At 37.0% G+C, this 25,466-nt stretch overlaps 1 protein-coding gene across 5 annotated transcripts; it reads left to right on the top strand.

Annotated features, from left to right (window-relative positions):
- The first annotated feature begins 298 nt into the window (after positions 1-298).
- fbxo15 (F-box protein 15) lies at positions 299-25,466 on the top strand. 5 transcript variants are annotated; one of them, XR_015863717.1, is made up of 10 exons: positions 299-3,371; positions 3,643-3,747; positions 4,455-4,682; positions 7,327-7,521; positions 7,613-7,742; positions 9,016-9,098; positions 9,641-9,786; positions 9,999-10,123; positions 13,974-14,213; positions 25,290-25,466. XR_015863717.1 is itself a non-coding variant. In XM_088402529.1 (9 exons), the coding sequence occupies exons 2-9, from the start codon at positions 3,684-3,686 to the stop codon at positions 11,633-11,635; spliced, it is 1,203 nt and encodes a 400-aa protein (XP_088258655.1). In that variant the 5' UTR covers positions 299-3,371; positions 3,643-3,683; the 3' UTR covers positions 11,636-12,124. The 5 variants fall into 5 exon arrangements, 4 of the variants coding, with proteins under 4 accessions (XP_088258655.1, XP_088258654.1, XP_088258657.1 ...); XM_088402529.1 differs by lacking the exons at positions 13,974-14,213; positions 25,290-25,466 and adding an exon at positions 11,369-12,124 and having other exon boundaries at positions 3,643-3,712; XM_088402528.1 differs by lacking the exons at positions 13,974-14,213; positions 25,290-25,466 and adding an exon at positions 11,369-12,124.

The following is a 25,466-nucleotide window of genomic DNA, read 5'->3' as shown; positions in this document are numbered from 1 at the left end:
GGAAATTAAGGTTGTTTTTACCCGTTTAATCACAAAAAATTTTTATTCCTTTTTTTTTTTTTTGCACAGTACTAAATAAATGTATTAGTCCATAAAGCAATTTCACATTGACACCATGCAGTTGCCTTAGGTTAATAGATCCATATACATGATACTTAATTCCAAAATCATTTCTATTTCATTGCATCCCTAAAAAAATGTTTTATAATTTAAAGGTTATCTACCTTAATCATTCCCATTGAACTAGGAAAATTCAATTTGAAATGTCTCACTCCATTTGAAAATGCTAAACCCTCAGTAGCACAGTGTGACGCTGGATGCCCCTCCCCCTCCCTTTTTTTTTTTTTTTAAGACAAGTGGTCTAATTAATTTTTTTAAACATTTTTATGCTAGTGCAAGGGACACTATAGTCAAGGCCTTTTAATGATCCAGCACTTCCCTGCATTGCTTCCCACAAGCTCACATGGGACATGTATGAATAATGACTACTTTTGTGTTTTTTAACATTCATTTTCATTTACTCGGTATTTGGACCATTTGCAAACATGTGCATGACCATTTGGCACATCTACAGCAGCATCTCGTGGTGTGTGTGTGTGCGTGTGTGTGCGTGTGTGTGTGACACAAGAAATCAAAGGGGATCAGATAAGCATGAAGCTGCAAGCAAGATTATAGCAATGGCTCTCTTTTTTAAGGCAAGGATTGCTTGAATATTTATAGAATGGCACATACTAGATGAAGACCAATATGTAGTTACATCTGAGCCATTTTCTGGCATGAATGGGTTTTTTATCCATGTGAGGAAGGAAAAAAATATCTCAATGTATCGTTTCAAAAACATGATGTGATTCGGGGTTTAAATCAAAGCAGGGGGTTTCTTTAATGCTTTTAAATGGATTGAGGGACAGGAAAAACTACACTTAGCAGATAAAGGTTTAGAGCAACATGAACAATCTTGATAAAGCTGCATGGTGTGGCGGTGCAAAGCTTTACATGGCTTGTACGGCAAAGAAAAGGGAATTTTCAGCTTAATCACAGTACTCCTTTCCCCTTTCCCAACCCGATTTGACAAACATTGCACTGTCAGAGTGGACTGCCAAACCATGCGGAAGAGTGACATCAGGTATCCGAGAGCCACAACTAACCCCAGGCCTTCATGAAGGACACGTAGCGATGGGAAAACATCAAATGTCAAGTACGGGGGACATGCAAGCAAAAAGGGATGTGGCCTATATGGCATTAACATACCAGGGGCAGCCGTTGCCCTAAAAGAGGCCGTACGTCCTTCAGGAAAGCTGATTGGCCAGACTGACGACCACGTTACGGTTATTTTCCCTGACAGCTAGCAGTGCCTACTGGCTTCCAGGAACGGGGAGGTCGATGATGTGCCGTCTTAAAGCGAGCCATCTGCCTTTTTTTTGTAGTGTGAGGAAAATGACTCAGTCTACCATGATTGGTTTTGTGTTTCTATCTACGCATTTTTTCCATGCAACAACTCCACTTAGAGGTCAGATGTGGCTTGATGAGTCATTATGCCCTCTGGTTGTTTAGGACATATTGTCTGGTGTGTGTTAAATGCAATCCGATGCAATCAAAACATCACACATAAACAAGCATTACATCTAAACGGCACATTCACTTTAATGCCGGCACACCCCCTCCATATCCATCTGTCCTCCCATCCATCTGTCAGCTATGAATATCTCTATAAATTAGGCATATGTTCATCATGAGAATTAGTCCAACTTGTCATTTTGGCTTGAAACAAACCCTTGAGTGACATGAGGAGTTATTGTGTCTTGTGTCTTGCATCATAATGTGTAAGCTTCTTATGACATCAGTGTGACCATGTTGTCCCAGGGGCTTCAAAATTCAATTTGCGCCGCTGTAAAGGTGACAAACTAAATGAGTAAAGCCTTTGCGCTATTATTGCGCATCAAAATATTTGTCTTGCATTTTTTCAGCATTCGCCTTCGGTAATGACATCACATGCACAGCGCATTTAAGATGATTATTAAAACCAATTAAACATATTGCTTTAGGCCACTGGTATGTTGGTGGCTACCATAGCTGATGTTGGTGCATTCGATACATCCCTTCACAAATTGAATTTATGGCTGCTATTATCGTCATGACTCTTGCATATAATTTATCTTAGCATCATTTCCCAGTAGTTACTGGTAATCCATCCATCCATCTTCTTAGCTGCTTATCCTCGGGTCGAAGGCATACCGGAGCCACTTTGGGCAGTATGCACCTATCTTTTTATCTGTTTATCCTAAGGTCGCAAGCATGCTGGAACCTATCTCAGTTTTATTTGGGCAGTATGCAGTTTATAACCTTGCAAAGCAACCGCAGGGTACACATGGACAAACAACTATTCACACTTACCGGATGTTCTTGCTAATTTGTGCAATGCACATCCAATAATACTTAATGCAGCTCTTGCTTACCTTTTGACTTTGATGTAGTGCCTTAGTCGCCTGACTCTCAGACTGCAAACAATGATGGTTGTGGAAATCCATTTCCACGGTGCAATCCAGGCCAGCCACCCAGCTCAGGCCATCCATTGAAAGTGGCTTTGGATTTTCAGCCAGCCTATCTGATCTTGTCATTGGCTGAGCAATGTCTTTGGGTGCCAGATACCTAACAATAAAAGTGCAAAAGGTTTCACTAACAGTCACATTTTCACTACTACAAAAGAAAACCAACAACCTAATACTCCATCCATGGAATTTCCCGCGTCAGTTTAACACCTACCGTAAATGATCTGTTGTCTTGAAAAGCGTTCAAGACATAATAGGCAAAACAAAACATTTGTTTGTTTGTTGCATGTGAATGCACAGGATTGAGGTAGGAGATTTTTTTTCATCTAAAACGCCGTCCTAGTCCGTAGAGATAGATCAACATATACCTACTAATTAATTTTCAATGCATAATTTGTCACTCGATGACGTTAAATTATTTTTCACGCAAATATTTCACCTACGTGTTGTTTGATTAAAGCGTTAGCATAGGTTAGTGACTGATTGCCTTCTTGTTTGTATTTCGAAGGGGACACATTCTTACTTTTAATTTTTTTTTTTTGTTTGTTTTAAGCGGAAGTCAGTACCATTTCCGGAAGTGTCTTCAGGCTGATTACGCTCACACCTGTTGCTACGGTGACAGGACTCCTGGGGGAAACTGTTTGGTATCCCGGTTTCGCTGACATCTCATATTTCATTAAGAATGTTTTAAAGACGCGCTTGCTATCATAAAAGCAATGCTTCAAAGCAAGACGAGACGACATCGAACATGTTATCTTTAAAAATACGAAAGTCGCAACGGGTGAATACAGTCTCACGATCATCTCTTCAAAACTTAATGGAAAGGTAACGTTCTCATATTTCTTGAATCATTTTCTTTAATTGAATGCCAATGATAACCATTTATTTCAAACCCTACCAGAGAGTATGTACTCACTGTTTGTCAACCTGTAGTAAATGTATTACTGATTGTATTCGTGGATTTCAGAATTTTATGGGGTTCACGTCATTCAATACACTCAAGGGTATTATCATACTTGCAAAAGATCAGCAGGAAGAACAGTTTTAAAAAAAATCAATGTCTTCCTGTTCTTGATGTTGTGTTACCTTTTTGTAGACTGCCATTCGAGATCCAGAATAAGATTCTGTCCTACCTGGATGCTGGCACATTGCTCTGCATCAGCCACGTCAGTAAGCTCTTCTATCAACTTGCCAATGATGAGTAGGTGTTACAACATATCACACACAGTGAGCATTAAAAGGCAGCAATGTTACAATCCACTTTGAAAAGGATTTCAGGGTTCATATGCAATCGTAAAAGCCTGTAGTAAGGGAACAAAATCACGGTCATGGGAACTTTAGCAGAGATATTTCGAATTCAATTCAGCAGCTTCCATTGGATAATAATTTTGATGTAGGCTATTTCCATTATACAACATCAGTGTCACTGCGAGTTAAGTGACAATTTCAGATATAGTACCATTTGTATGTATTTATACAGAGAGCCACACCATCTACATTGTATATTTTAACTTGACACATTCGGATTATGAATTGAGGAAACTGATTACATTTATGAATAAACCTTTCATGCACTGGAGTCCCTTTAATTTGAGATTCCATCATAACATTTAAACAATGATTTATAGAGCTCTCATTGGTCAGGCTTTTCCACAATTGTTAGGTCATGTGTCATTGTACTGACCTAATAGGCCACTGATGGTCTGTTGAATCCCTTTTACTTACTGTCCCACAAAATGATGAAAAAAAAAAAAATGTTAATAACCTTGAAGTCTGTGGCTTCCTGATTGTGGATTGTATTTCTATTTCAAACTTACTGAAATTGAATAAACAAGAATATCTTACTTACCGCATCTAATACAATACTAAATTAACTCACCTATCCCTTTACCTTTACAACCCATTCAGATCATTATGGAGAAATATGTACAAGAGGCTGCTGAACAAGAAGCCAATGAGCATGGTTGAAGACTTGCTGGAGATGACCACACTGGAGGCTCAGGATCAGCCATCGGGTTACTGGAAGCTACGTTTCTTGAAAGCTCTGGATTTGTGGAATAGGAAGAAGTGGAAATCACACAGTAGAGTCATCAGCCGTCACACAGGGTTGCCCAGTCGCACAGTTCAAATGCTCCGGTGAGAAAAACCTTCTGATCCTGTGTATTGTGTCCAATCACTCTTTATGAAAATAAATCATCCCTTGCCATACTGCAGTTCACATTTGTGGACTTCCACTGTTGACACATTTAAATTGTACTCATATAATTTTAGATGAGCGTTTCCTATAGGAAATGCGATTCAATTCTGGCAAATGTGTGCACATTTTTTCAAGAAGTATTGAAGGAATAGCTCCTTCAATTCCATCCAATCTTTTCCACCAAATAGTGCAAGTTTATAATTGTTGCTAAGTACAGTATTAAAAAACCTGAAAATGTATAGTGGTTTTACATTGTGGTTGTGTATTTTCAATTCATTTATTTATTAATTTCAAAACAAGAACAATATTAACTTGTATGACATTTATTGTTGTAGATCTGCAGTGATTAATTAATTGTAGAAATTGATTTGTTTAAAGACATAAATTGTCCAAATTACCTGAATTGAAGTCTCTTGATTCAAACTATTTTACGTTTTTTTAAGCCTTGTATAAAACAATGCTAGATTGATTCTGTTGAATCAAAATAAAACATTTGCGTTCATCTGTTTTTACTTCAGAAATGATCGGCTGCTAATATTCCAACGTTAATGTCCAAACCAGCTACCAAATCATAGAAAATTTGTTTTTGCAACCCTAAATTAAAACTATTGTTTTTGTTTTCATCTGAGCCATTGATTAATCAATAACATAATGTTTCTTTTATTACAATAATCTTTAGTTGCAGCCACAGCGCACACAAATCAACCTTCTTTAAACTTTCAGGGATTATTTCTTCATGTCTGAGGAAGAATTCTACTCATTTGGTCTGCTTAATTGCATAAAATAATTATTACAACAGAAATTATAGAAATAATAATAAAAAAGATGCATATTTTCTGCTGTATAATTTACAATGGTTATTTTTATGGTTTGGATTAGATAAAACTGTCATGTTTGGTCATCTATTTGAGGTTAGCTTTTGTTGAACTATTAATTAGAGTTTATTCATTTTCATTCAATGTTCTTCCATTTGAGAGTTAGAAATTAGTTTTAATCTAATTACATTGATGGGGAATTATTTCCATATTTTGTGCAGCTTGTGCTGCTTGGTCTGAATGCAATGCCTGCCAAGAATTATTCCAGCACTGATGATCGGAGGGGGCTTCCATCACCACCTCCTCTTACCACTCTGCTGAGTTTTTACAACCTCTGATTAGAGGTTGTAAGGTGCTCCATTCTGACTTCTTTGCCGGTCGCCGCGGTACAGAGGGGAAGTAGAAATAAGTGTTTTCCTTGCGGAGCCTGTCTGAATTGTTGAAATAAATTACTTACCCACACCCCCTCCCGACCTCTCATCTAGAACACATACTTTGTCTCTCTTCCTTCCCCACCAAGTCAGACACTTCCCCGTAGGGGTTTGTCTCTCTGAGACACTCAGGAGCATGCGATTTACCTTGCTAATAAGCATTTCAGAAGACATCACACACACAGACAATGGCGGGCCAAATCCCCAGGGTCATCTCGGTCCTCACAGGCTGCTCCAGTTTTTGCTTTTGTTCCTCCCTCAGCGAGGCACAAGCTAAATCACAATAGACAGTCCTGAACGTCGGTTTAGACTGAATTAGATCAATAAATTCATCAGAGCAGGGGCCGTTGATGTCATTATTTTATTTTATTCCATTAGTAATTTCACTGAAGTCCCTCGACTGCCGATAAAGCAAACAGAATAGCCAATAAATTAAGTTTGGTGAGTGTAAAATGGAATAGCCAAACAAATGGCTGCCTGTCAATTAAATTACAGTATACCCTTTTCATTGTACTTTACGTAACATACAAATATGGACTAGGTCATACGCAACAGAAAAAAAAGGAATAAAAGAATCACAATTTCAACACAGTGACTGATAAATATGGCAATATTACAGGAAAGACTTACAAAAAAAATGGTTGATATAGTCAATATACATTTTAGTCAATACAAATACTAAAGTTCCAATGATTATCAACCAGAATTGTGTCAAAACAAATATTTAAAAAGGTAATTCATTCAGTGTCATGGCTATACATGTCAAATATCTATATTTATTGGGATTGCAGTGAAATAAGTTAAACATAAACAAATATAATCATTATGTAAGGTACAGAGTATTATTTGTTAATCTAGTTTTTCCCATGTTGTCTTGACCCTTAATTATAAATTCAGAATGAAGGCCATGGTTATTTTTAAATCTGACGCTTTTCTAAATCTCTTAAATATTGCATGTTGTGGCTCAAACTAACATTTCAAGGAAAACATTGAGTTGGTATTTCATTGTGTTTAGCGTGGATAAAATGGCTCACAGTTTGAATTAACAAGTGCTGCTTCCGGCATGATGCAATCTTTTTTTTGTGTGTGTGTATTATATACAATATGTGCAGTATAATTTATTTCGATATTGTCATATACTAAACCTTTCTTGTGCAATCCTTTTCAGGTTTTTTTTTTTTTTTAATGAATAAGGCCTTGCTGCTTTAATTTGTCCTTTGATAACCTACTAATAGCACTTTTCCGCAGTTTACTACACGGAAGTGTGTCGTGTGCCAATTTAGATACGGGCATTTTAAGTGTAGCCTAATGATCTTATTTATTATGCACGTTACTAGAAACATAACCTGGGAGCTGACAGTCATTGACAAATCAAAAAACGAAGCCACATATAATCTCTGCTGGCTTCAGTTCTTTGAGACCTCTGTGGTGCTGTGCTGGAATGGAAACCTCTGGCCCGACCTCCATCAGATTTCCACCATTCGGCTTCACGGCGTCAGGAGAGTAGCCCTTAACTGCCCGGGACTCAAGGCGTAAGACAGTCGACAATCAACGTCCTTTCTCGGCGTTCGCTCCAGTGCATTTTTCCTTTACTGTAAAATTGTCTTTTTCTTGTTCTGATAGACCTGGCTGGAGGTCCCTTATGGATGTCGTGGATATGGAGAGTTTGACCAAAAGCATGCAGGACTATGGTCAGGACCAGCTCGTTGAACTGAAGCTATTAAAGCCTGACATGGTGATGGGGCTTTGGAAGGTAATTTTGATATATTGACGGTATATGTTATTTTATCTTTACAGAAATAATTGCACACTCCACACTAAAAATACATAATTAAACCTAACCATCGATAGTGGAAAAAAAGTATCTATTTGATTTTCTTTAAAACCATGTCAACTTATGTGGTTTGATAGCATCTGAAAAGGAAAAAAAAGGACACAATAACCCTTTACAGGACGTGGTTGGGAATTTTTGGCATAGAAGAGAACAAAAACTAATGACAGCAACAAGCCTTGAAGGATTCCTGTGGATTAGTAGAAAACCGACCCTTGGGACAGTGACAAGTAACATCAGCCAATCTGTCCTTCTTAAATACAAGCTTCTTGTTTTGACATCAACAATGCCTACATGTTTTGAGAGAAAAGATTGGTTAGCCTCTTTGACACAAAGTTTCTGCAAAATTAGACATAGCAGAAAAGAACCCAGCAATGCAAAACTATTACAGAAACTGCCTCTGACTTCACATAGCCAGATAAGCGCCTGCATGTGGTATGACATATCAAATACTAGCCAGACATTGAAAATTGCTTTCAACGCAGTAGGATGAGGAAGTGAATTTCTGGGTGTTAACTATATCACACCCTCTTTTCCGTCTTTCTGTTATTTTTCTTCGTTTCTCTTCCCTCTAACACTTCGAAGTTGGGTACTGTAGGGTTGCCATCATTCTTCATCCATTATTCCATGAACTTACCTTTTACATAGGACATAAGAAAAAGCAGCAAAAAATGGTTTTAGCAAGCTGTGTTACTTTATCACAGATATTTCCGATTTCATTTTCAATTCAGTTTAACGATCCAGCTCTTATTGATTCGTCTATTGAGAATAGACAGGTAGATTAGCATCAGTTCTGTTTTTATGCTGTGTGTGCATGCGCACATTTGTGTTTGTGTCCATTGCTTGTGTGTATGTGTGTGTGCGTCCATCTCGACTTTGCAAGCTGCCTTGTTTTTATATTATGATATAATGATATTAGGCACCATGCTGCTCTATTACTGTAAAGTTAGTTGTACTACCCAACACGCATGATGATATCGTACGTCTAGACTCGAAAATAGAATCGTTAGTTAAAAACAGCAAACGATCCTGAGAAACGGTTCTCAACAAAAATCGTTTTTTGATTCCCATGTCGATTCCCTGTCACCATTAGTTTTAAGTGACATAATGCAAGTGCTAGGTGTTTTCTTTTTTTCTAGTATTGTATGAAAACTCAAGACAATGACACTGATTTGAGTCCTATTTTTTTTTACAGGGCCAGCACAGTGTTGCCTTTGTTATGTTCACCCTCCACTTCTATAGGCTGCTGGAGAGAAGTACCCAGGGATCCCCTCTGAGGTAGGCTACACCTCTTTTTCACGTGTTCAAATTGTAAAGTGTGTCACCAGCAAATGCAACTGACAGCATTCATTCCCCAGGTGATCTGTCTTTGATGCTCTGCTTGTGGATGCGTCACTGGCACTTCCACTTCCACAGTGGTTGTTATCTTGTCAACATTCTGACATTGTTCCTTTTATCTCATTTGTCCGTATTAGCCTCAACTGAGCAAATGTGTGGGGATTTGAGATTTTAATGTTTAAAAGAAAAAGTCAAAAGATAAAATTGATTGAAATATGGGTAACTGGATGAAGCCTTAAATTGGTATAAACAAACTCCATCCATACCAATCAAATGAAATCAAAGATCAGTTAAAAACGAAAGGACCTTTAATTTCAAGACAGTAGGTGACATCGGAGCTCGTTTCCCTTTTTTTCGTTCTTTTCTACAGCAGCTCGAGCACATCATATGTTTGCCTGTAGCCCCCTCTACTGGCTATATATGAGAACACTGTTTAATATTCTTTCTATTTAATTAAAAAAAAAAAAAAAATCTTTCAATAGTCTCTACATGGAGCCCGTGGTCAAAGCCCCATTTGATGATATCGATCCTGATTATGGTCTTCATGGTTACCAGCTACACATAGTTCTCCACAACACTGAATGTGAAATCATGTCTGGAAGTTTCTTGCAACTATTCTGTCGAAGAGGTAATTATATAATTTTAGGTGTTATAATTTTGTTTCTTGATTAAATTACATTTTGATTATCTTTTTTTTTATTGATATAGAACAGTAAGTGTTGTTAAATAATCCATTTTAAACTACTGATTTGTCAAATATCATGTGACTAACTAAACTAATGTAAAACAGTTATAATGAATGTGTTGGTTAAGAACATATCGTATTATAATGGCCTTCAGATCAGATCTGCGATGGCCATATCCAGCTTACTGCCGTTAAGGGAAGCTGCTTTTCACAGCACACACCTTTGTCAGGAAATGTCACTCTGCCTTGGAGGTGTGAGGCCCTGCAAGGCGAATTGAAGGTATGGCTTTTAGTACTTTGTTAGAGGACTAGTTCACTGGTTTGGATTCATTTACTAATTTGTAGAAAGTTCCAAGACAGTCAAACATTCAGAACTCAAGAATTACTGTAGTTTTACATATAGCGATCAATAGCATCAATTTACAACCCCAATTCCAATTAAGATGGGACATTGTGTAAAATGTTAATAAAAACGAAAAAATATGTATTTGCAAAAAATTGTCACCCTATATTCAATTGGATACAATACAAAGACAAGTTATTTAATGTCTAAATTTGAGTTGTACTACAGTCTGGGTTCTCCATTGTCACATTTTTTGCTTCACAATGCGTCACACATTCTCACTAGGATACAGGTTTGGGCTGCAGGTACTGGTGACAATCTGGATGGTCTTTCTCCTCTTTTGCCCAGCGTACACAAGGTCCACAAGTTCCAAAACCAAATTAAAATGTGGACTCTTCGGAACATGGCACAGTTTTTCACTCTGCATTTGCATCTGCATCTTTTGACGATATTATGGACTGTAGATGATGGGAGACCTAAGTTCCTCACAATTAAACATTGAGTAACATTATTCTATACTGTTGGAGATTTTTTTCACACTATTGCTAACAACATGGTGATCCTTGCCCCATCCTTGCTTGTGAAACACTGAGCCTTTTAGGGATGCTCCATTTATACTCTATCATGACATTCACCTTTTTCCAATAAACCTGTTTGCTAGTGGAACGTTCCAAAGAGGTGTTATTTGGGCATCCATCCTTCCTTGTCTTTTGTTGCTCCTGTCCCAGCTTTTTTTCAAACAAGTTGCATCCATTTTAAAACTTGAAAATATTTGCACAAAGCAATAGTTTTTCATTTTCAACATTAAGCTTGCCCTTGTCATCTATTCAGTTGAATACACAGTAGGTTGAAGATCATTTGTAAATCATTTTACTCAGTTTTTATTTTCATGTGACGCAGCGTCCCAACTTGGTTGAAAATGGTGTTGTAATTCACTACATTTTGGCGAAAACTTTTATTGAGATAAATACCCATTTTTAAAAATTATATTAAGCTCTGTTATATGTGATCTTCAGTTAACTATAATTGAACTAGGTTGTTGCAGACACAAGTTACAACAAATTAAAGTACCAAAGTTAAAAAAGAATCCATTTTAATAGGTGGATTTTTTTTTCTTTTTTACATAATGAATTTAAACAATTTGCCCTCAATCACATTTTTATCATGTCTTCTTTTCATCAGAATCGATGTATCATGACTCTCACGCTTCTTGATGAGTTCAACAAACCTTTTTGGTGCGTCAGCTCACCAGTTGTAATGAAGCGCATGGAGATGCCATTTTTACTTTTCGCTGCCGCAGAACATTTTCTTGTCCACTATCAGGACTCAGAAGGTCAAGTATTGATGAATTTTGTGCAGATGGAGCAGCAGAAGGAGGTTTTCCTTGTCAGTTTAGCAGTTTATGTGACAACTGGCAAAGTCAACAAGTACTTCAGAAAAGAATACTGAACATTTACCTCTGGACAACAATTGGATTGACCTTTCTTTATTTAATCATGGAGGTTCACATTCTGGGCCAACCAATAGAAATCAGTGTAAGGGAGCAGTCACATGTGCAGTTCAGACTATGGCATCTTCCTTTTTTTATGCATTTTATGATCACCTAGAAAAATGCTCCAATGTTGGCGCTGTCCATAATCACTTGTGGAAATGAGCCTAGGGGCAGGAATGTTTATGTTAATGATTTAGTAAGTTTGCATTACTATATCTTAATCCAGTCACCCTTCTACTGGCTGTAGTAGACATCCTGTACTGGTAAGAAAATGAACATTTTCAATGCAGGAATATAATTTTTTTTGTTTTTGTTTTTAATCTCTAGCTTCTCACTTTTAATCACATACTGTGCGATTTGTTTGTTGTTGTCAGAAGGTCATGTTTATGATCAAAGAAAGGAAAGAAATCTTTCTAATAAAAACACATGAAGCCTTCTTAAAAGTATTTCCTCTCTGGCTCATTTTTGAAAAATAATTGGTCCCTTGTGAAGATCAGACAGGCTTCCTACTGCATTCAAAAATATTTGTTATTGAATATTTGCTTGAAAATTAAGTTTTTCATTCACATGGTCCTTGGGCTCAAATAATAAAGCAAGCATGTAGGTACATTAATGACTTTTAGGTTTTGAATATAATAAATTCATATTTAGATCAACATGTCTCTATAATGTTTAATTAGAGTTGTGTATGACTCAGTTTTTGTTGCTGATTGCTGATCATATTGTATATCAATTCTGTTATTGATTATCATTGGGTGACCCTATGAAACAAAATGAATGATGTCTCATATAATTGTTATTATTATTAGAAATGCAATTAAATAAAGTGTTTCTGCATTGTGTGATCAGGACAACATTTAAAACTCACTCATATATAATTGTACATAATATATACAGTATAAAGGCTGCATCAGAAAAATAAATCATAAGCATAAATAATGCTAAATAGTAATTTCTTAGTAATTTCACAAGTAGTAGGGCTGATTTTTCACTGTTGATGTATTTTGTCTCATTGATGAACATTGAGAAAAGAAGTTCAATTGTCCACCACAATTAAAAAAAAAGCGAGAAGAAGCAGAGAATGGCATAATACCAAATTAGTTACAAATGTTTAAGAAGTTTAGAAAATGCGCGGGTAGATTTTTTTCCAAGGGAGGGAGGAATGGATGGATGGATAGATGGATGGATGTAAAAATGTAAAAACAAAATCATTTGGGCTCTGAGATGGGACATTGATTGTCAGTAACATCTATGCCTTTATATTTTATTTTTATTAATACAATGGCAATTGTTTTTAAAATCCTCTGCCATTTATTATTTTTATCCAAATGCTTGTAAAGTTTATGATTCTAAAGCATGCAAAATATTTTAACTGAGCATTCTCTTTTTCCCTGTGGGTAGACCATGGAAATTCAAATGACTTTTGTGATTGGAGTATGACCTCCTCTGCTGTTATATCAACCCTGTAAATATGTACTGGATCGTATCTGAAAATTTTAGATGACACTTAGAGGACAACATTTATCCGCAAAGGTGACGGCCGGTTAACATGACTTGTATTATCACTGACAAGCAATAAAAAGAAAGTAAATCAATGTGACTTTTGTTTTCTAGTTTGAATACATCTTAAACATTGCTTTGATACTTAAACACAACTTTGATCTTGTATTTCGTGAATCCTTATCACCTTTTGGAGGCATAGGCTTGAGATAACACAATTTAAACAACATCCTGAGGCTCTTAGACTCCATTGCAACAGAGACTCTACAGTAAGTGCAATACAGTTAATGGTCTTTTAAGTATAGTATATATCCGCAATCCATTGCTGGGAGTGTTTACTTACTCCACTAAAGGAGGATTTATCTACCTTATTGCAATTCATGTCAAATGAACTAGCCCAGAAATACATACTGTACTACTGTATGTAGCAACCAAATCAGTCTACTGTGGGAATAATAATTGTCATTAATGATAACTTAGCCATACTGTATAATGTAAACTCAACTTTACTGCTACAGTTATTTACAGTTTGTTCTTATACTTGAAATAATTTTGACTCTGTGGTTTGGTGTTTAGGTTCTAAGTTAACTTTGTTCAGTAATTAACTCTTTTTGTTGGGTTTTCATGAATACATTGTATTGTATTCTAAGGAATTTAGCCACATGGTGACTTGTGCATGATAACTGTATTACATCTGAGTGCATTTAAAGTGGCTTCACGTGCCAAACAATTCATGTTGGACCTTTTTAATGCATGCAAACTATCTGACAAGATCCTTATCTTCTCTTCATGCAGGGCGAGAAAGAGTTAATCCTCTCTGATTTCACTGTCACTCACCCAAGATGACACGAGGCATCACAGTGTGAAATGACATACACAGCTCCACACCAATGAAGCGTAAAGCGAAGATAAACAGGATCATGAAGAAAAACGTGATGAAGAAAGTTGGATGATAAATTGTGCTGTACCTACAGGAAATAAGAAGCAAAGAAATCAGAGTGAACTGATTGGTGAGATTCACCTGTGAATCTGATGGTAAGAAAGCATTTAAAAAGCTATGGACGTTACCAAAATATAGTATTATTTCAAAAGCCGTTGGAATCGAAATTAGCCATTTATTGTTTTTAAAACATGATTTGGAATATATTTCAGGGGTATTTAATGTCAATTTGCACCAAGCGAAAATACTTTAATCAGGGACTTTGCACTTTGAGGCATTACATATCCAGAATGACCACAAATACTATTGAGGACTCTACACCACTTTTAACACCTTCTCCGCCCGGAGCACTTACACTGTGCAAATGTCTCACCATCATAAGGCCACTTTTTATGCAACATCCAGTAGTGATGTGAACTTTACCTGGGCTATCTTTAATATCCACCTGCTTATAAGTGTCTGAAGCAATTGGAAATATGTTCTATATTTCTGGCATATTGCCATTTTAATATTAGGTCATTTCCTAGGAAAGCTGCCAAATGACTCAAAAATTGATGAGTCATTGTGTTTTAATGACAATGCATCAGAATGACTCATAGTGACGTCTGTGTGTTTTCTTTTAAGATGGGGCAGCCATTTCGAGCATGTTGTCCTCAACATAATGTATTACATTGTTTTGCGGGATCTTTTGTTAAATGAAGCTAACATGTTAATAATATTTTAATATGCTTACTGTAGATGGCCCTCGCCACACTCAAAACTTTTGTCTGCGTGTTGATGTTGATGAATGAAAAAATCCCTCTTACTTGAACCTTTGCCACTACACATTACAATCACTCATTTATGCTGCTATACATGCTATAAATCTTCAATTCTTTCAATCTAGCACAAGAAACACATTTTCCTGCAAGGTAAAGCTGCAGTGGAGAGATAATACCCAGTAAATAATAATTTCTTCAAGTTGTGAGGCTGATTTGTCACATTGAATACATTTTCTGTCACTCATTAGCTGAAGCTTGAGATAAGACGCTTTACACTAGAGTAAAAAAAAAGAAAGAAAGGACATATTCATATAAAATTAGTAATAACAGATTAAGACGTTTAGGAAATGAATGGACAGATTTTTTAAGCGAATTTTGATTGGAATCCTGTTTGGTTTACTTTCCAATTGATATACTGAAGCAAGAAGAGGAAAGCGACCAGACGAGGGCAGTAAAGTACCGAGTTTCTTTTACGTTTTGGTTCGAGTAAAACGTTCAAGCGGATAGATGGATGGATGGATGAAATTTGTTTTCCTATTATTATTCTTATCATTATTATTATTATTATTGGACTCTGAGATGATTGACAGCACCTCTGTAGCCCATGCATTGGAATTTATTTCCAAGTTTTTAAAACATCTAATGACAAAAACGTCAGTTTTCCATCTTCATATTTGTTTTTACCTAAAAAAGCCACCCTTTAGAGCTCAAATAATCATGAATATCACAAATGAATTTGGTATTAAGACTATTTTTGAGTAGTGACAAAGCTCATGTTCTGATACTGAACCAACTGCCCGATGATGTGAAAAAGCAGTTAGATGAAATAGCTTTGCTTGCCACAATGCAAGATTATGCTACGCTCTTAGGTTTTATGATTTCAATATGTGCAAAATGTTTCGATGGGGGGGGGTCACTTCATCTATTTGGGTAGTTTTTCAAAGAAAGACAAATGACTTCTTTTGTGACCTGTGTATATCCTCACACATGTCCTCCTTCGCTGTCGTTATATCAACCTTGTGAATTGGAACACACACCGCGTCTCATCTGATAATTTTAGCGAACACTTAGAGGACAGCATTCATCAACGTCATGGGCTTTTGCCAGTTGTGCATTTCTTTCTACACATGCCCTATACCCATTCCTGTGTATCCAGCAGCACCCTTTGTGGCCTTTGCCACCTCAGCAGTGCACGGTATCCTCTTTCAAGGTTCTTTAGTCATGACAAAAAGGTGCTCTTCCAAGTACATGCTTAAAGCACAAGACAAAATCTTTTGCAACATGTCAGGGTACACGTGCGCTTTTCCACAATGAAAATGTGATTCATGACTTTGCTGTTACATTAAGCCAGTGCTTCTTAATTATATTTTGCAAAGCCCCCTCCCCCTGTAAAGAGAAAACATGTCAACGCTTTTCAGAGAAAACGAGAAAACCCCCCACTCGCCACACCAATTGTAAATATGATTATTATCTAGCAAAAATCGATAAGTACGCCTAACATTTTATTAATTTCAACATTAACAAAAGAGCAAAGGCAGTACAGTATAAGTCACTTCGGCAAGTGTTTTTTTTTTTTTTTTTTTTTAAACAGGGTTTAAGTTAGTCTACAACTGAAAGAAAAAAATACCAAGTGCATCAAAGTGCCTAAAATAAACATATATGTCAGTCCCTATTTTATTGCAATTTCAATTCACATGGCAAAAACAAAGCATTTTCCCTGTCGTGACCCGCCTCGCGCCCCTCTATTTGAGAAGGACTGCATTAAGCAAACTGGCTGGGTTTGTTTTTTTTCCATTTCTGAACACTTTCCAATCTGAAAAAATGTGTGGAATGAATATTAAATTTTAACATTTATGTTAAGGAAGATTTGCACCACAGCCTGCAAAGCATGTTTCTTTCAGCTCAGGGTATATGGCGATTGGATGGTATCATACAACGCGAAATTGTCTTTGTTTTTTGTTGTACCACACGATGTTGGCAACGCCGCTTTTTATGCCTAGCTTCATCCGGTAGAGCATGTGGCACTCAACTTTAGAAGCCCAGCAGCAATCGTTGTTCATTTTGAAAAATGCCAGACGCCCTTTAGAATGCCGCTTTTTCCAGGCTTTTCAAAATAGCAATTTAAAAAAAAAAGCGTCTTCCGAGACGGCCTCTAGAACACCGCTCTTGATGTTTAGCATTCTAAAGGCTGTTTTTAGGCATAAAAAGCAATTTAATAAGAAGTGTTCTAAACTTGTGTGGCGTAAAAAAACAAACGTGGATTAGCGTTGTATGAGTTCATCCACCTGCCATAGGCTTGGTGCCATCAAAAAAAACAACAACAACAAAAATGGGTATTTAATGTGCCGTAGTCGAGGTGAACAGAGGATTCAAATATTCTTGGACTTAATCATTTGTTTTTATCGCCCTACCTATTGTCATAGGTACATTTTATAATGGGGTACATTTTATAAATGGGGTTTCAATTTTTTTTCAGTACATATTTGGAGTGACATACAGATATTATTGTGTTTTCTTGCTTAGGTATGAGAATGGCATTCCATTTTGTTGTTTTTTTTTTCAAATTCTCAAGTAAAAATAACAAAAATTTGATATCTCTGTTGTATTTCTATAATTTTATCAACGCAACAAAAACTTCATTAATGTTGTAATGGAAGTTAAACGTAAAGCACCATCATAGAGCAGTCACACGGTGTGTCATTCTCTCGATTAAAGATTTAATGCCTTGCAGGAAAAATCTGCATTTAATCATATATATATATATATATATATATATATATATATATATATATATATATATATATAAGCCTTAAAATGAAAGTGACACATGCCATAAGTGTCTATGTTAGCTATGTTAGCTATCATCTATCAAGATGACTTAAACAGCCTTCAATAATGAGCCTTCATGATTAAATGCAGATTTTTCCTGCAAGGCATTAAATCTTTAATCGAGAGAATGACACACCGTGTGACTGCTCTATGATGGTGCTTATATTTATAATTTTTTTTTTTTAGAGAAATTCATTTATATTTATTTATTTTTGGTTTGATTTGGCTCTTTCAGCATTCTGGATTGCTGACCCTTGTCACTCGCCACTGCCTAAATGGAACCAAATATCATAAAATGACACAATTATAAATTAAGTTCTCTTCTATAGAAGCAGGAAACAAGCCTTGTCAATCAGCCTTGTTCTCTTTTATCACTTTGAACTGGGTCAATTCCCTCAGTCGTTGACTTTCCTGTCAACAAGTGATAAAGGACAAAATGTTACTCTGACCAATCAATTTCCTATGTACCCAGGGCACATTTGTTTCCCCAAAAAGACTCTCGTCGAACTGAAACTATGTATTGCAGAAATGCTTGCGAGGTAAGCTCAATTGTTGTTCTCAAATGGGAAGCAAAAAGTAATAATAAATTAGACTACCGTATTTTCTGCACTATAAGGCGCACCTAAAAGCCTTATTTTGTTTTGAAAGCTGATGATCCACCTTATAATCAGGTGCGCCTTATCAATGGATCAATATTGAGATTGGGATTCGTAGATGGGGAATGAACTCTTTCTTTTGTGTGTTTACAGTTGAACAAGGTTGGTCATAGTGACTGAGTTATTATGCTATTGAGAGTTTAGAGTTATTATTTGAGTTATTATTGTTATTACTTTGAGTATTACTATATTGTGCTTGAAAAAGTTTTAAAATATGTCATTGAGGGTGCGCCTTATAATCCGGTGCGCCTTATATATGGAAAATTTTTTAAAATAGGTAAATAATTGAGGGTGCCCCTTATAATCCGGTGCGCCTTATAATGCGGAAAATACAGTACAGTGGTACCTCGGTAATCGACCATAATCCGTTCTGAGGTGGTGGTCGAGCACCGATTTGTTCGAACACCGAAAGCAATTTTCCCATAAGAAATAATGGAAAGTATGTGTGCATAAGTAAATGTGCACAAGCAGTACATGATAAAGATAAAGATAAATAAAGCATTATAAACCATTTTGTATAATTTACTTACGTTTTGGAGAGTGGTTGATGGCATTCAGGAATGGATGTGGAGAGGACGGGAGGGAGTTACTCCTTCCATGATGACGCTAGCTAACTGCGACGCGAGGTACACCGCGTTCATATTTTGCTATGATTTCCTTCTTCGGTTCAATAGTGGTCCTCATTGTTTTCCTCTTTGCCTTCCCCTTATCACTGTCTTTCTTTGGACCCATTATTAAGGGCTAGAGCAACGCGAAAAAGTTTAAATCCGGGAAGAAATACTCGAACAAACGTCTTACTCCGCTGGCGGTCTGAGTTGAACTGGCGCTTACCCGCTGGCCGAGAAGGGCCGAGGAGCGCGTTCGGGTCGGCTCGGCTCGGCTCGGCTCGGCTCGGCTAGTCGAGCACCGAAAATCTGTTTGAGGTCCGATGCATTATCTACTTGAATTTTTTGGTCGAGCACCGATTTGGTCGAGTATAGAGGCGGTCGAGTACCGAGGTACCACTGTATATGTTTTCAAACGTGTGGAAATTGGTTATGGTCCAATAAAAAATGTCTTCTCTGTACAAACAATAGACACCAAAAGATTGTGATATTGACAGTCAAGTATTAGTTATGCATAGGTTAAAATGAATTATCTTTGTCCTCTTTTTTTTTTTTTACCTCAGAAAAACCTGACATTTGAACAGACGTGTCTCGTTTTTTATAACATTTGTAAATAAAGCAATCCCTCCTTGACATTATGATCAGTTAGTGTAAATCTTGAATGTTCACCACATTTCTGAGGTAAGTCATGCAGCTGCATTTGAACCTACAAATCACCGTCCCAATTAAATCATAGTGACAAAGTTTGTTGTTTTTGCTTTACCACTCGTCAACTCTGTGTCTGTCCTTTATGATTTAAGCCTTCCTCACGGTGCCACAAAATGCCCGCCCGGATCTCGGTGTACACACAAGTCGTTTGAAACCAATTTCAGATGTGTCAGAGGAAGTGATGCTGCACGCCTGTTGTGACAGTTTGAGTAGAGAAGTCTCATTTCAGAATCACCTTGCTTTACTGAGGAGAGACCGTTGCTTCATTTGAAATGCTATTTCACAATCCAGCATTCATGCATTATTATTGTAATTAGTAGATTGTTAGGAGAGTGTATGGCCATGTTTGCCCGTAGGAAATAGAACTGAACGTAAATTCACTCTCTAAAAGCATTACACCAGTGAGGGGCAAGATCCAGAGCACTGAACATATCTGATAGGAACTTTAGAACATGGAACTAAAATGTGGCTCGTGTGTTTTCAGTAAAGGAATTAATGTAGACATGCGTCTTCATGTGTTCACGCTACTGTTCAACTTCAGAGTTAATTGTCTGTGTCTTATGTGCTTGAAAGCCTCCAGGTCTACATGTTAAGTGTATCTTGTTATGAAAAAAATGTGACTTGTCTTATAAGTAATTACCTTGTTGTTGAGTTCTACTCCTGACATTCCTCTCCCCTCCATTAAATTTTGACTAGTCTATTTCTGCGTTTCAAGATCATTCAGATCAATTTTATTAATGTAATTGGAGCCTGACATCACCTCCAAATCCCAGTTGGAGGGTACGCTATCTCCTCTGAAACGCTTCTGCGGGCATAAAAGAGTAAGGTTTGAAGACGAGCAGAAGGGTAAAATATAAAAGGCTGTGGTAATATATGCAAGCCCTCTGCTCTATTGCATTAAAATCCATTACTTGGTGCCCATTATAATCTGTCTAGTGAAAGCTTTCACTTGCAGAGTGTTCCCGCAGAGCATATATCACGGAGGAGCTGTGGTCTGATGACAGAAAGCGTCCCGCCCTGCCACCACCCCCCTTCTTCCCCCATAGAGGCTTATTCGGTGTATTCCTGAATAATTACCTCAAAGTGATTAAAGAAATCAGTGGGTTGCAGTCACACCTGAGGGTACAAAGCAAAGCCTTGCATGGTCACATTATGTACCCACCTGTCCAGCGCTCTTGAACGAAGATTCAGTAAACACTCAATGTCTCCATTATACATTACCAAAATGTATTAAATCTGAGGCATTTTTATGGACATTTTCTCACCGGCCACAAAGCTCTCTGTGCGTCTTTGCTAATTTGGTGTCATCGAAGATGGTTCTGGTGGAGTGATGATTTGATGGTAGAAAGTCAATCTCAACTTAGACCTTGTCATATCATGTCTAATGAGGATAGAAAGCTCATTTCATGTAACATATTTCATTTATAATTATGTGAAGAATGAATTGCTGTAAATTGTTCATTTGTTGTTACGGTTTATATTACAAATATTATGACTAGCATTTAAATGAACAGAGAGAAACTAATTTGATTGGCCATGATTGATATTGTCTGAGACAGCTTTTGCTCATCCCCAAAATTGACCAAGACCAGATCTCAACAGTTGCCACAAAGTAACACAGCAGTGTAACAGCTGTGCCTATACATGCACATTCATGTCAGTAAGAAGTAATAAATCTTGGAAAATGTTATTCACCCTACAAAATTTGGAGTTATATAAAAGGGCAAATTAATTACAAAAAATGTTGTTTTTAATCTAAATAGTTTTTTTAATCAACACATTCTTAAAGGAATTTAAAGTTAACTCTCTCCTTGCTAAGGATGACAATTTACATCATGTAATATACTTATCCTATTTTCCAGCAATGAGAATTATCAGAAACTAAATTATTATTATTATTATTTTTTTTTTTTTTTTTTACGTATGGCCAGCACTCCTCTTAATACTAAGCCCACTGAGTACTGTAGTTATTAACTTTGACCAAAAAAGATGCGGCTAAGAAAGATATAATCACCGCCTACCCTTGCGTCAACCCTGCCTGTCCCTGACCACTCGCCTCCCTGCCTACCTATCTAGCCTGCTCATACCTCAACCCTGCCTGTACCCGACCACTCGCCTGTCTGTTGACCATTTTGTTCTGCTCGTGTCTCGACCCAGCTACTCCCCGATCACTCCATCGCCAGCTGCTTTGGTAAGAAGATCTGTCCCACATGCCTATCCACACTTCTGCCAGTCTTACCTAACGTACACTCAGCCCCACCTTACATCAGTCTGTGTGCCTCCTTGCCCCTCACGCCCCTAAGTGTTCCAATTCTTACCTGTCTTTTTGTGCTTCTGGATTTTCTCTTCAATCGAGATGATTTATTCCTCCAAATAATCCATTATCAGCCACTTTGGCCATGAATAATTGTTGTCGGAGACAGTCCTGAAAAAACATGTTTGTGTATCTCTAATACAGACTTGACAAATATTATTTTTATTATACCAAATGTGTGTTCTCTTGTCATTATGAATGGTGTAAATTGATTCCTTTAAAGTACCTCAATTCCAATTATAAAGCTAAATCTGACTCATTTTCTTATTCAAAATAAGAAAATTAAGGAAATATATGGTCAGGCTTTGTGAGATTTTGTTCAACTGGTCTCCCATACAGAGGCCTCAAAAACAACCCTATTAAATTCAAGTGATCTCTGACAACTCTAAACTTGTTTCTACTCGCTAAGGTGAAGAATCAAATCGATACATGCTCATTTACATGTACACCTTCCATTATTCTCTATCATCTGAAATTATCCACAGATTAGTTATGCCAATTTCCACCAGAAAGTCATCTAACCTTTTGAGGTGCTTGCTATATATGTCAATGCAAGATCCTCCTTTGCTTGGAATAAAGCGTGTCAGCCTCACAATGTGTGAAACACCTGAAATGGATTCATCGTTTTTTAGTGTGCATCGATCATTGCTAATCAACGATTAGGTCTTTGTACATAGATAAGAGAAAATGTTGTGGCAAGCAGAGGTTTTACATGAAATGATTAACAGCAGCTAAAAACATGTCCCATGGGATTTGTTTGTAAGTTTGATCTTATAATTCTTTACAAGGGAAAGCAGCCAGTGTGGATCATAGGACCTCATCATAGATTTACACTTTATTGCCACAAAACTGGAGAAACCTCTCAAACATAAGAGTATAAACCTTAGTTAAATGCGTTATTAAGAAAATGCACAAAGGTACATTGTGGTACAAAGTAAAGGAGAGGCAGTGCACCCTCCTATTTGTTTTTGGCAGCATGTCAAGCAGCTGTTCAAGTGTTCCTCCAGCTTTAGTGAGCGTCCTACAGTTGAACCTTTAGTTAATCTCCCCCAGGAAGTAAAGTGGGGGAAAAAAAAGAAAACCTACGTGGGTAAATAAACGTCTTTAAAAGTGTTCACTGACGGGAAAGTCATTTGGTGTAAGCACTTGAAGTGCCAAATCTCACTGTATTATTATTCTCTATTTTAGCCTTTGGGTTCTCACAAAGAATGTGCAATACTTTTCTTCCACGCAAGCAGGTTGGTATTGTTCAAAAGAATGGCATTATCATGTTAATGAAGTCAGACGTTGGTACTAAAGCGTCATCTTTAAACACAAGTTGTGTGTGCCACTTTGTTGCTTGGAGCATTGGAAGAATTTGTGGCCCTTCATCCTGAGATCACTGATGTGATGTTTATATGAAAGATGTTTTATGGGGTGGTCAGTCAAATCATCATTTGGGCGTGACTGGTGCTGAGCTGGGCTCTCCATAAACATATTATGTCAGATACATGCACCACTGTGAAGTGTGGAACACCAGGGTGGCTTGTTTATAGAATTTCAATGTTTTTCCAATTTCGAGCAGGTGTTAAAATGTGTAAAAAAGACAGTCAGTTTACTTCCTGAGGCCTTACAACACGCACATGTGCGAAAGAGTTGTGCTATCTCAGGAGGAGGCGATTTGACAGATGTTTAATGCAGCATAGTCAAGATGTCAGGACGCAGATAACAAAACAAAAACATTCACACAAATCTGCCTGCAATATTGGTGGAAAATGTTTCCTGACGGACCACCGATAACCTTGAACACCTGAGGGGGCTGCATGACAGCTCAGACTCCGATAGGCAAAATCTGTGAAACATTAGCAGGATTTCTTCAGCAGCCATTCTTTTCTTCTGGTGTAACAATGAATGATATTGATCGCTGGATCTTTATTTAATAATGTTACCTTGCTGCCTTGACATGGTTAATAAAGACAGCCAGTTGGCATGCCTTGCAACGCTAATAAGCAATTACAGGAAAGCAAATCTCTGATATTTTTTCTCGGCTAATTGCCTTGTTTGCATGCATCTTCGAAATCCTTTCCTCATAATGCATGTTTGATAATGTATCTCGTGAATCCTTATCACCAAATCATCAAGATTTGATTTAATTTTGATATGGATGCGAAGTTTATATCAGGAGTTGAATGTTTCCATGGAAAACCAATTTGAGGCTGAGGCTGGAAATATCACAATTTACACAATGTATGGCGAGCCTTTTATCTCCACTGCAAAAACAACAGTACAGTAAGTACAAGATTCAAGAGTTTTATTGTCATATGTATAGTATTTTTATACAAAACAGAACAGTTAATAAAAAAAATATTTGTAGTATGTTTCCACAAAATAATTTTGTAGGGCAAATTTTTATTTTACTGCAGAAGCATGTATCTACTTGTACATTGCAGTTCATGCTAATTGAACTGGACTTTAAATGTTTACTGTGTAGCAACCACTTCAATCTACTCCTAGAATATTTATTTTTGAAAATTAAGATTAAGATACACCAACATTTGGTAACAATGTAAAAACTATAGCAAAACAGGATAATCATCTTCCTAAATTTCCTATTTTCTTGTGGTATATTTAATTCACATTATTGTGGTATATTTCCCACATTGTAAGTGGTCACTGAACGCCTCGCCAAGGTAACGTTGAATGTGCTAAAAAAATAAAAAAAAAAGAATCCTTCGTGATTCGGCTCGAGGTAACATTACCTTAAATACCCGAAGTTGCGGACCATCTGTGTTTCACTAAGTTTATTATTATGTGTCTATGCTACAAGACCGCAGTAAATAAACGAGTCTAATGGAATACCTTTCCGTGTAACTAAGATAACACGAGCTGTTGTTAGCTGTAAACGGCTAACTGTTTACGCCATCTACCGTTCCTTTACGGTAATTATTGTACGTACGGCCGATATAAAAAATGTTAATCCGTGCTTCAAAGCTTGAATTATGTGGCTGACGGACCAATCTTCGAATAGTATCGAAAATAACAAAACAAAAAGGTAACTACCTATATATTTTTAAATAAATAAGTTCCCATTTATGGGACGCATCCATACTTTACATTTTGGGGGGGGAAGTGTGTCTTATATTTGGAGAATTACGGTACTTCTTGTTGCGCTGCCATATAGATATTGTTATATAAATGCATTATAATAATATATCTAAAGCATTAAGACTCATGTTTGGACGTCGTATACCACACAAGTTGTGTTGACCTTTTTTTTTTAATGGATGCAAACTGACAAGATGCTCATCTCTTCATGCAGGGCAAGGGAGAGCTAATCCTCTGATTGCACTGTCACTCACGTAAGGCTGACGAAGCATCACAGGGTGAAGTGACAGACACAGCTCCACACCAATGAAGCGAAGTGAAGATATGATAAACAGGATGATGGAGAAAAACCTGACGAAAAGTTGATTAATAAAACTTGTTCTTCACAGTG

Source organism: Hippichthys cyanospilos, chromosome 19 (genome assembly GCF_059441005.1).
Source record: "Hippichthys cyanospilos isolate Australia breed blue-spotted pipefish chromosome 19, RoL_Hcya_1.0, whole genome shotgun sequence".
NCBI classification, from domain to species: Eukaryota; Metazoa; Chordata; class Actinopteri; order Syngnathiformes; family Syngnathidae; genus Hippichthys; species Hippichthys cyanospilos.
Note: the sequence above shows the minus strand (reverse complement) of the source record. Positions and strands in the feature narration are given on the sequence as shown.